The sequence below is a fragment of the Gadus morhua genome, chromosome 20 (genome assembly GCF_902167405.1).
Source record: "Gadus morhua chromosome 20, gadMor3.0, whole genome shotgun sequence".
In the NCBI taxonomy this organism is placed as follows: domain Eukaryota; kingdom Metazoa; phylum Chordata; class Actinopteri; order Gadiformes; family Gadidae; genus Gadus; species Gadus morhua.
The window spans coordinates 22,453,112-22,466,093 of NC_044067.1; the positions used below are offsets into that span (position 1 = coordinate 22,453,112).

General features: G+C 45.2%; 1 protein-coding gene across 3 annotated transcripts in view; it reads left to right on the forward strand.

Moving 5' to 3' along the window:
• The window catches only part of arsh (arylsulfatase H), a 60,034-nt gene that overhangs the window by 27,617 nt on the left and 19,435 nt on the right, over positions 1-12,982 (forward strand). The window contains exons 1-2 of one of the 3 annotated variants that reach the window (XM_030343873.1): positions 6,794-6,980; positions 10,280-10,435. The exons of 1 other annotated variant lie outside the window; for it this stretch is intronic. In XM_030343873.1, the coding sequence (XP_030199733.1) occupies positions 6,838-6,980; positions 10,280-10,435 (299 nt within the window). In that variant the 5' untranslated portion in view covers positions 6,794-6,837. Of the gene's footprint in view, positions 1-6,793; positions 6,981-10,279; positions 10,436-12,982 lie in introns of those variants that run through there. One more of the 3 variants, XM_030343874.1, reaches the window with a different exon arrangement.

Here is a 12,982-nt window from a genome sequence, read left to right on the forward strand (position 1 = left end):
CGTGCGTGTGCGCGTGTCGGCTCATTAGCATCTAGCAACATTAGCAACACCTCTCCCAAGTGGCCAAATTGGCCTGGCCAGACTGGCCACACTCACACTGGCAGATTTGAGCACGGTTGGGTGTGAAAACGGCCACGGCCACGGCCAGATGGCCTAGTGTGAGTGCACCCTTAGTGACACATTGTTGCGCAACCCTTGAATAGCAGCAGTTGTAAAAGTATCTCATGATTGTGGAAGTCGTAAAAATTATACAGGAAATACAATATGCTAAAGGTATTGGTATGGGTATTAGTATCGGTGATTCCAGCCTGGTTTTTACTTGGTATGGGAGAGGAGATGAGTGGTATGGCTCATCACTAATGTCTTCTGCTCACACGGCGGCGATCCTCTGGCCCGGAGCCAGCCATGGCCACAGTAGGTTAAAGGCGATGTTAAGGTGAAGTCCACACTCCGATCGAAGTGCACGGAGGATTTCTTCGGGTACATGATCATGACTTCAGTGCTTGATGACATGAAGTCCAAGTCATTTGTATTCAACTAAACCTAACCGACTAACCCTAACCTGTCGCTGTGCAAGTTTTGTCGAATTTGTCGCGCCACAACAAGATATCCACCATTGCATGTCTTTACCTTTTGTGGAAGAGGGAGAGACGTCGGAGGACCCGACGCAGTATATTCATAATATTGTAATAACCACAGAAGAGGCAGTGAATGAAGTATTGAATAGACAGAAATTTATTGGATAGGCCTACCTAATAAACCATTGGAACCCACAAGACCGGAAACCATAGCAACGCAGGTAAACAAACCCCGAGAAGCCCAATCCCTATGAGAGCTCCCCGCGCTACGGCCATCCGGAGGCGCACAGAGCTTTTGGCCGTGATATTATAGATACAAATATTATATTATATACTATTATATTATCTATAGAGCTCCGGGAGTCGCAAACGGCAGCAATCACTTTCTCCTCCATGCTGCAGTTCACCCCGGACTGCACTGCACTGAGTTTGACGGTTGAACGCTGATTGGCTGTTACGTTACACATGTGACTCAGTGGCCACGCTGTTGAACGCTGATTGGCTGTCATCACGCGAAATTCGCGTCAAAGTTGAAATATTTGAACTCGAGCGAATTTGTCGGGCCACAAATCCTCGTGAACGCGCTCGCCTGTGAATGGCGAAAGTGTGGCGCGACAAATCAAAACTTGTCGCCGGTTTTCTCGTGCGAAAAACTCGCCCGATACGTGTCTATACGTTCACTTTGTATGGGATCCTGTCGCCCGTCACGTTTGGTGTGAACGCACTGTAGGGGGCCACTCACACTAGGGCCGTTTGCCTGTTCCGTGCCTCAGGAAGATTCAGCACGATTCCCCCCACTCCCCCCGCTGGCCCTTGGTCACACTGCTCCCAAAGGCCGTGGCCTGGGCACGATTGCTCCTTCATACATACGTCATCACGTCGTAATACGATAAATACGCCATCACCAAGCGTGGTGTCCAGCTGCGACTGAATGCTGTGGTCGGCCCAAATTTCAAGTAAACACTCAACTTCACTATTGCACCAATGTAAACCCACTCGTGAACCGCTTGCCGCCATTGTTTAAAATGATTGTTGTGGGGAACAAGGACTACGTCATCCAGCTCACGTTGCGTATCCACACGTCATCTCATTAGCATCTGTACTTTGGCCACGGCACACCTCTCCCAAGTGTGCCGTGGCCAAGGGGCTGTTCCGTGCTGGAATACGGATGGTGTGGTCACACTAGCCAAACTTTCTAGATTTAAGTATGCAAATGAGCTCGGGCACGGGGCCGCGGCCCCAGTGTGAGTGCCCCCTAACGCGCGTAACGCGTTCAGTGTGGCCGCACCTCAGTGTTGTACCTGTCAGTTTTGAAGTTCCACAAAACATTAACATGCACGCAATGAATAAAAGCAGGATCACCAGGCACAGTGAACCAGAGCCTAAGGGCGCACTCATACTAGGCCATCTGGCCGTGGCCGTTTTCACACCTAACCGTGCTCAAATCTGCCAGTGTGAATGTGGCCAGTCTGGCCAACTTGGCCACTTGGGAGAGGTGTGCTGCTACAGTACGGGCCGCCACGGTACAGATGCTAATGAGCCGACACGCGCACACGCACGGCTACGCAACCTGAGCTGGATGACGTGAAGTCCATGCGACGACCATGGACATAATAAAGGCAACGAGCCTTCTTTCCCATTAAACAGTTAACATGGCGTCAAGCGGTTCAACTGTTGGTTCACGTTGTTCCCATAGAGAAGTCGAGTGTCTGTTAGTCCTTTGGGCAGACGATGAGCAACAGACTCAGCAAAGTGCGAACTGTGTTCTCTGTGTTGTTGTCCATTGATGTTAAAACTCTGACTGGCGGTGTCACGTTAAAATTGTACCGGGGGCGAAAATTGTACCGGCCTACGTCATCGTTTGTTTACATCCTGACAACCTGCCCGGCAACAGACGACGCGATGCAGAAAACATGTTTCCAAACGACGAAATAACATAATACAGATAGCGGATCGCTATCTGTATTATGATAGATAGCGATCACACTTGTTTTTACTTTATATTTGTATTGTATTTAATTGTTTAATCGAAACAATAAAAAAATTAGCCCGAGAAACGGGCGATCGCGTCAAATGACAAATGTTTTGCCCGCGAAACGGGCGATCGCGTCAAATGACGCGTCAAATGACGCGTCAAATGACGTAGGAAGGTTCTTGAACATTCGCGAACTGTCATGCTCGTTCATTGCACTCCTTCATTGAGCGTGACAAGACAAACAAGTTAAACAATTCAATACAATACAAATATAAAGTAAAAACAAGTGTTATCTAGCGATCCGTTATCTGTATTATGTTTCAAGAACCTTCCTACGTCATTTGACGCGTCATTTGACGCGATCGCCCGTTTTGCGGGCAAAACATTTGTCCTTTGACGCGATCGCCCGTTTTGCGGGCAATTTTTTTTATTGTTTCGATTAAACAATTAAATACAATACAAATATAAAGTAAAAACAAGTGTTATCGCTATCTATCATGATACAGATAGCGATCCGCTATCTGTATTATGTTATTTCGTCGTTTGGAAACATGTTTTCTGCATCGCGTCGTCTGTTGCCGGGCAGGTTGTCAGGATGTAAACAAACGATGACGTAGGCCGGTACAATTTTCGCCCCCGGTACAATTTGAACGTGACAGCGGCAGACTTTATTATGGTCCATGCAGCGGACGCTTGGTGATGACGTGTTATGACGTGTTTACGTATGTACAAGAGCCCACCGTGGCCCAGGCCACAGTTGCGACGGCAAACGGCCACGGCCAGATGGCCTAGTGTGAGTGTAGGCCAGAGAACAATGGGGCCAGTTGAGCACGGTTAGGTGTGAAAACGGCCAATGGCCACGGCCAGATGGCCTAGTGTGAGTGGACGACATCCCTATGATCCCTGGGTCCTATGTTCCCCGGGTCCTATGTTCTCCGCTCAGGGAACATAGGACCCTTTTTTAAAAAGAAGGTCCTATGTTCCCCGTTTTTCCCAAAAAGGGTCCTATGTTCCCCTGTAGCCATACATACCGGGGAGCATCCTCATCCTCATCCTCATCGTCATCCGCTTATCCGGGGTCGGGTCACGGGGGGAGCAGCTCAAGCAGGGGGCCCCAGACTTCCCTTTCCCGGGCCACATTGACCAGCTCTGACGGGGGGATCCCGAGGCGTTCCCAGGCCAGTGTTGAGATATAATCTCTCCACCTAGTCCTGGGTCTTCCCCGAGGTCTCCTCCCCACTGGACGTGCCTGAAACACCTCCCAAGGAAGGCGCCCAGTGGGCATCCTTACCAGATGCCCGAACCACCTCAACTGACTCCTTTCTAAGTAAAGGAGCAGCGGCTCTAATCCGAGTTCCTCACGGATGGCTGAGCTTCTCACCCTATCCCTAAGGGAGACGCCAGCCACCCTTCTGAGAAAACTCATCTCGGCCGCTTGTACCCGCGATCTCGTCCTTTCGGTCATCACCCAGCCCTCATGACCATAGGTGAGGATAGGAACGAAGATCGACCGGTAGATCGAGAGCTTTGCCTTGCGGCTCAGCTCTCTTTTCGTTACAACGGTGCGGTAAAGCGAACGCAATACCGCCCCCGCTGCTCCGATTCTCCGGCCAATCTCACGCTCCATAGTACCCTCACTCGCGAACAAGACCCCGAGGTACTTGAACTCCTTCACTTGGGCTAAGGACTCATTTCCTACCCGGAGTAAGCAATCCACCGGTTTCCTGCTAAGAGTCATGGCCTCAGATTTAGCGGTGCTGATCCTCATCCCAGCCGCTTCACACTCGGCCGCCAGCCGATCCAGTGAGTGCTGAAGGTCACAAGCCGATGATCCAATGAGGACCACATCATCTGCAAAAAGCAGTGATGAGATCCTCAGACCACCGAACTGCAACCCCTCCCCACCACGACTACGCCTCGATATCCTGTCCATGTATATCACAAACAGGATTGGTGACAAGGCGCAGCCCTGGCGGAGACCAGCACCCACTGAGAACGAAACTGACTGGCTGCCGAGAACACGAACACAGCTCTCGCTTTGGGAGAGCTGTGTTCGTGTTCTCGGACCGGGGAGCATAGGACCCTTTTTGGGAAAAGCGGGGAACATAGGACCCTTTGCTGGGAAAAGGGTCCATCACGCGACATTCGCGTGATGACAGCCAATCGGCGTTCAACAGCGTGGCCACTGAGTGACATGTGTAACGTAACAGCCAATCAGCGTTCAACCGGCCAACTCAGTGCAGTGCAGTCCGGGGTGAACTGCAGCATTGAGGAGAAAGTGATTGCTGCCGTTTGCGACTCCCGGAGCTCTTTATATAAATTATAGTATATTATAAAATATAATTGTATAATAATATCACGGCCAAAAGCTCTGTGCGCCTCCGGATGGCCATAGCGCGGGAAGCTCTCGTAGGGATTGGGCTTCTCGGGGTTTGTTTACCGGCGTATGAATAGACTGCGTCAGGTTCTCAGACGTCTCTCCCTCTTCCACAAAAGGTAAAGACATGCAATGGTAGTTATCTCGGCCAGAATTTGGCAGTAATGGTGGAAAAAGTAACAGACCGGGGAACATAGAACCCTTTTTTTTTAAAAGGGTCCTATGTTCCCCGGTCTCATACAAAGAGGGGAACATAGGACCCTTTTTGGGAAAAGCGGGGAACATAGGACCCTTTTTTTTTTAAAAAGGGTCCTATGTTCCCCAGTCTCATACAAAGAGGGGAACATAGGACCCGGGGAACATAGGACCCGGGGAACATAGACACGTGAACATGCACCCTAAACCTTGAAGATTAGTAGTGTTTTGTAGTAACAGACCAAGAAAGGAAATAAATACTGAGTAACATTCAGATTGTGCCAGAATGTAAACAGTTTGCATTATCATTCAAAGAAAACTACACAAATCGAAAGCATTGCCTTGCTGTAGCGAATGCATTGTAGTTATTTAGTGTACTTCTAACACAGGGATTTTCTGATGAAGTTGAATAAATCAGCTTTCCTGTGTGTGTGTGTGTGTGTGTGTGTGTGTGTGTGTGTGTGTGTGTGTGTGTGTGTGTGTGTGTGTGTGTGTGTGTGTGTGTGTGTGTTTGTGTGTGTGTGTGAAATACATACACACGCATACATAATATGTATGCGTGTGTGTGTCTATATATATATATATATATATATATATATACAGTGGCGGTTTTAGGCACGGGCGACCCGGGCAGACGCCCGGGGCGGCATATTTGTGGGGGGCGGCAAATCACATGGGGGGCGCCACGAAAAGTATAAAAAAAAAATGATCGCCACTGTATATATATATATATATATACATAATTGGCCATATAGTGCCAGGAAGACAAGCGTCCGCGCGACAGTCAATATCAGCGTGGGGGGGGGGGGCTTCAAGTGCGTGCTGCTTTACGTGCGCGCCCCATTAATGTGATTTTCCTAAGGCTGTTACTGCTCAGATGAGCGCACTGCACAATACTAGAGTTCCACTTTGGATTTGAAGTGAAGTGAACACTGCGCCAGCAGTACACATTTAAGGGGGGGTTTCAGACATTTGGCACACTGCAGTAAAAGTGCTCGCAGTAATAGAGCTCGTAAGTCGCCATTGCTCATGGGACCTATGAGACCGAAAAAAATGAATGGGAGTCAATGGAGAGAAAGTAATTATTTTCTGATCCCAGTCATTAAATGCCTTGGATTACACATATGTTTTGTGTGGGTCTAAATAAAAAAAATTCACGTAAAGAGTTAGACAGTATATTGTATGATTATTCAGCTAAAGGCTGTGGAAAATACCCAACGAGAAAGACTACACGTCGCATATGTGACGTCACATCAATACACATAACACATTCCCTCCACTTCTCAACTCACAGTGCTAAAACTAAAACTCTCCACATGTCCAGATTTGTAGTGGTTTTCACCTCTATCAAGGCTTTTGTGCTCTCCTTGAAAGAAGGTGGTAAAGTGCACCAAAGACACACACACAGCCATGTTCCGACTGCGGGATCTGTTTCCGAGTAGTGGTGACGTATATCATATACGCGTCGAGAGCAGCGGGAGTTGTAGTCCACAAAGCGCCCCACACAAAAACTAACCGTATCAAACTCCTACCCGCTAAATTATAGTTTTCTTTGCATGAAAAATTATCATTTAAATCCACAAACAACATATGTGTAATCCGGGGCATATAAAGACTGGGATCAGAAAATAATTACTTTCTCTCCATTGACACCCATTCATTTTTTTCGGTCTCATAGGTCCCATGAGCAATGGCGACTTACGAGCTCTATAATGCACCATGTAATGCACCTGGACGTCGTAATAATACGCGTGCACGCCGTAATAATACGCTTGCACGGCTGCGTTAGTTGCGCGCACCTCTTAAAGTCTTTTGCGCTCCCATTTATTATAGACATGACGCCATACCTTCTCAGGTAAGTCAATGTTTTCTGTTGCATCTGTCTTACCTTTGGGTAAGGTTTACTATACATTGACTTACGACTCAGGACATTGACTCATGAGTACAAGGGGTAGTTACACTTGTACAATGATTATTTAAAGAATAATGGCCGCTCAATCTATCGAAAAATAAATGTTGGCTGTTTGGATGTGGAAATTATACACTGGTATGTAACTTCCTTGCAAAGTGAGTGCAATTACCAATTTAGATTTCTACTTTTGATTTTTATATTGATAAGATCAATATGAAAAGGGGAATCCAGCAGGGGTTGGTAAAACATTTGGGTGGCACACTGAAAAGGCAGTGTAATATAAATATTAATATCCTGTATAAAGTTAGAATAGGTCATACTTTCAAATGATTGCTAAAGCTCTGTGTATATGCCTGTGTTCACAGGAGATAACCACAAGGTGTGACGAGGCCATAGTTCAGTGTAATCAATTTAGATGGCTATCTAGAAAAGTTGCAAAAACCGTTTGCGCGTCTGACTCGCCAAATATGAGGGGCCGTTTAGGACATAACTAATTGAGACACTATCACACACATACCTATGAAACACTCTTACACTCACTACTGAAACGCTCACACACTCACTACTGAAACACTCACACATACATACATACTCTTCTGAAACACTTACACATACATATGAGAAACACACACGCATATATACATACCTCTGTGGCATATACACATACATATGAAATGCTTACATTCATGCAAGTGAAACATTTATACGTATCTATCTGAAACGCTCATGCAAGCACATATTTGTATAAATGTTTCAAATGTATGAATACGTTTTTCAGTTATATGTATGTGTGCTCTTACATGAGGATGTGCAAGCCAGTGGCGTAACAAGGCAACGACGGGCCCGTATGCAGGATGTTCAAGGCGGGCCCCCCCCCCCCCCCCGGGGTGCTTCGTTACGATTGTTGACGGGGGGGGGGGGTTCGGAGCGATTGTTGACGGGGGGGGGGGGGGGGGGGGTTCGGAGCGATTGTTGATGGGGGGGGGGGGGGGGGGGGGGTGGAGCGATTTTTTTATTTTATTTTATTTTATTTTTTTTGGGGCCCCTGATTGGCCCGGGCCTGTACGCGCCCGCATACCCTGCTTACCGATAGTTACGCCACTGGTGCAAGCGTTTCACATGTAGTATTCATACCAGTAATTTCAGTAGTGACGGTGAGAGCGTTTCAATAGTGAATGTAAGAGTGTTTCATAGGTATGTGTGCATGAAATTCCAAGGTCAAGGTCGGCATTTAAACCGGAAGGCGGGAACAAAGAGTGCCGGTTTCTAAGCCAACGGTGAAGAGCGTGACATTTCAGTCCATCTAAGCCAACGGTGAAGAGCGTGACTGAAATGTCACACTCTTCACCGTTGGCTTAGAAACCGGCACTCTTTGTTCCCGCCCTCCGGTTTAAATGCCGACCTTGACCTTGGAATTTCATGCACACATACCTATGAAACACTGTTACATTCACTATTGAAACGCTCTCACCGTCACTACTGAAACACTCACACATACATACATACTCTTCTGAAACGCTTGCACATCCTCACGTAAGAGCATACATACATATAACTGAAAAACGTATTCATACATTTGAAACATTTATACAAATATATGCTTGCATGAGTGTTTCAGATAGATACGTATAAATGTTTCACTTGTATGAATGTAAGCATTTCATATGTATGTGTATATGCCACAGAGGTATGTATGTATGCGTGTGTGTTTCTCATATGTATGTGTAAGTGTTTCAGAAGAGTATGTATGTATGTGTGAGTGTTTCAGTAGTGAGTGTGTGAGCGTTTCAGTAGTGAGTGTAAGAGTGTTTCATAGGTATGTGTGTGAGAGTGTCTCAATTAGTTATGTCCTAAACGGCCCCTCATAGCCAAACCTACAACAACTACACTTCCTAAGGTGCACTCTCATCTAGCAGCAAAGCTGCTGCTGCTGCCGGGTCGATTGAAACACTTAGACGTCTTTTCCAAAGATGACGGTTACGTATACAAATAATTTCAACATGTGATCAACAACTCAACTCACATGTGTGTTCTCTGGTTACAAGCGTAATTCAACACACGTGTTGGATGATCGAGCTGTTTTTTAACTTTGAACGTAAATTAACATTTGTTTCAAACGCCCCGCCTAGTCGGGACGTTTGAAACACACATGCGGGACGAATGAAACAGCATATTTTAAAAAGAAACTATTGACCGTACTCTTGTTTTTATGCAATATACCGGACAACATACTAGTGTACTCGTCATTGCTACAATTTCACATAATTTCGCATAATATAAATAGGTCAAATATATTTTTGGGTGAACATTTCGATTAAAACTCACCTTTCTTCTTTTGGACGACTAAATTTGCATTAAATGTACTTATTTCCCATTCCTAAGTCATGTTTAGGGATACACAGATGAACATCTTTTTATTTATTTTAAACAAAAACTACCAGGTCCACCGGATAACATGACAACTGTTGCGTTTGAAACAATTGTTTCAATCGTCCTGACAGCGACACTTAAACCCTTTTTACCTCTAAACTTCAAAACTCTGACATTGCACACTTTAGCACAGGTTTAAGTACTAATTCATCGGTTGTATAGTCATATTATTATGGCATGAAACGAAAAACACAACTATTTATTACAAACTACCGCAGGAAGGATTTTACTTGGCGCACTCGAAAACAGGTTCGGCGGATAACATTTGAATGGTGGTCAGGTCATTACACGAAATTTCCCGGGGTTGGTCAGTCTTGCGTGCTGAACGTAGTGACGAAATTTGACGTGAATGCCTTGCATTGTTTTTCGAGGAAATCGCTGTGTTTCAATCGTCCCGTGTTTCAATCGACCCGGCTCTCCCCTAGTATTGGCTCCCCACAATATTGGTGCAACATTTGGACGTTTTGAGGATGCATCATGGGAGATTTTGTTACCGATACTCATTTTGAGAGGACCCAAGAGGGTTGATAGAACGGTTACCAAATGGGGAGGAACCACGCTGCACAGGTCCATAAAACATCAAACTTCAGTTCAGGTAGAGACACTACGGCGTTTCTTGTGTACGTATTTGTCCTGTCAAAAAAGGCAACCATAGTCTCTGTATTTAACGAAATCCATTACAACAGCATTGGCCAAATTACTACTTTTTTGATGAAAAATCGATGCCTCCTCCCCCTCCCAGATTTCGGTGTTTTAGAGGGGGCAGTCTTTCTTGACTTGTAGCTGAATTAGTGTTCACCTTCCTCCACCAGGCCCACCCGGCTGGCCTCTCTGGCTTTGCTGGTGCTGATGCTGGGGGTTGATGAGGTCACCGGGTTAGGACTTGACTCAAGGCCCAACTTCGTCTTGATCATGGTGGACGACTTGGGGATTGGCGACGTGGGCTGCTATGGCAACCACACTATAAGGTAATATGACCTTAAAACAATGTCCTAATTATGACCCTGTTGTGTTCTCTCTGTAAGGATCTGTACATCGATAAGTTGATTTATGATGTAATCAGCAGCAGGGGCGGACTGGCCGATGGCCGAAAATATAAACACACCGGCCCATCACTATTATGTACGCCCATCATCGCATCAGCCCTACAATGGTTAACACTAGAGTAATTTTCTCCAAGAGCTATACCTATGTAATCGCACTGACTGACTTTTATACTGCTACTCGCAATCGGTCTTCACACTCATGGTGACTATTTTTCGATTTTTTTTTTAAGTGTCTTCTAATATGTGTTTTACAGACTTCGGAAGTCCAAAGTAAGAAAAGATCTCCACCTTATTGATAAACACCTCTAAATTGGTTCTTACACAGCCGAAGTGTTCTCAGCTGTGCGGATTGAAGTAGAGAATTTGGATTTGCATACATACACGCAACGCGGCACCCAGTTCTACGCATGCGCTCAACCCATGAGGCCCAGCTCTTCGTTGCCTCTTCCAAACTCTTGTTTTAGGTGTTATTAAATATCACTCACTCTAGCTTATATTATATTTTATTTATTTTGTGCCCTTTCCTTTAATTGTTTATTTATAGCACATTGAGCAACCGGACACGCTTACTGGACTACTTTTACGGAGTGATAACAAAGACGTGAATCAGGCAATAAATCCACTTTCCTTGACAGCGGTGAAGTTCGGTGTGCTTAAAAGTAGGCCTACCGACGGAGCTCAGTGGACCAATGGCGAACTACTGTGGCTGCTCTAAATTTAACCCCAATCTATTCGGAATAAGTGTATGCATGGCGATTAAAACGGACTACACCACCTCTTCTATTCGACATAGAATCTATGCCGAACAGATAATTGTATTCCGAATGAGGCGTATACATGATCATTTTCTGTTCCGCATAGAAATCTATGCGGAACAGTAAACGCGGCTAGTAATGCTGGTGGCGATACGACACAACGACCTACGGTAAGCTTACTGATCATGAATTAAAACGTCTCTAAAATATGTTTGACTTAGGACCTATGTTCTATGGCCAAGTTCGTTTGCATTGTAAATACAAGACAAGTCTGTAGCTGTTGCTAGCCCTCAGCCTACTCTACTCTGAAACAGCCAGCCGTTAGCCTACACTCTAATGTTGTGTGTTTGAGTGGTGGGCTAGCCCGTTAGCCTATTGGTGCGCGGTCCAGATACCGAATTATGATAGCCCTATACTCCGACAACAAGAAAGTCATTAGTCCGACAGCCCATTGTTCCGAAATTGTGAACATAGCAGTCCACTTAAGGTATGTGGAAAATAGTTGCACAGTTGGAGTCAGGCTTTTAGCTAGGATTTTTTGTACAGCACTTGATCGTTTTTAGGTAATATTACAATTACACAGATTTATTTATGTTTAGTAATTTAATACATAATAACAGTGAGTGTAACTGAAACTAGGTAACAAGGTACAAAATTCAAGTAACAACTTTAACAAAAAGAAACAACTTTCTACACAACTTTAAAGTGTATGATGTATATTGTATTGTATTGAATTTAGATTAATTAAGACCACCACCTTAGCACACAAACTCTTGTTGAACTCATAAAGTAGTAGGTTCAGTGACGTGCGGTGCGACAGCTGTCTTCTGTAGCTTCTGCGAGCCCGTGAATCAGTGTTTCGTTGGAATCATGATGTAACGTTGTTGTAGCGGGAATACAGCAATGCTATTTTCTAATTGGCAGGGCATATGTATGATTCTAGACTTCGCTAAGCACTGAAGCGACTGAAACTGTGAATTTTGATCACATTCAGCGAAGTTAACAGGTAAAACGGGAGAAAAATAGGGCGTCTTTAGGCCGTCCTGCCTAAAAGTAGGGCGTCCCATTTCTTCTTATTTTTTAGTAGACTATAGGGCAGACGCCCTGCTAGCTAAAAGCCTGGTTGGTGTAGACATTCGAGAGACCAAAAAGACTGAAAAGGTGTGTTATCGAATTTAGTGGGCCGGTCTGGTTCAAAATGCCCGGGCCGATTTTTTTGTCCCAGTCCGCCCCTGATCAGCAGCAGTGGGTTGGGGTCCACTCCTCTAGAAGGTGATACACGAGTCATTGGCTCACCCCTGTCCCAAGATGGTGGATAATTCCAGATAGGAACATATAAATCTACGTATTATATATATCTGTCTTTCAAAAAAGCAAAACATCTTTGAGTTAGTAACGCAAACTTACTTAAAAAAAGCTAGTCCAATGTTTGTATTGTTTAACTATTTTCTGTTTGGCTTTTTAGATAGCGCTTTAAAGCCTTAGTAGGCAATACGATTTAAAAAAAAATAATAGTCCAAAAACAACATTATCTGTTTGGTTTAATCTCTTTTGTTGCATCTTTTTCCCTTTCCAACAACAAACAACAAAATTATTAATTTCAATTGTGATTTCGAGGGCCTCATCGATTCAGTATCCACAGTATTCTCTCTCTCTCTCTCTCTCTCTCTCTCTCTCTCTCGGTCTCTCGGTCTCTCGGTCTCTCTTACTCTCT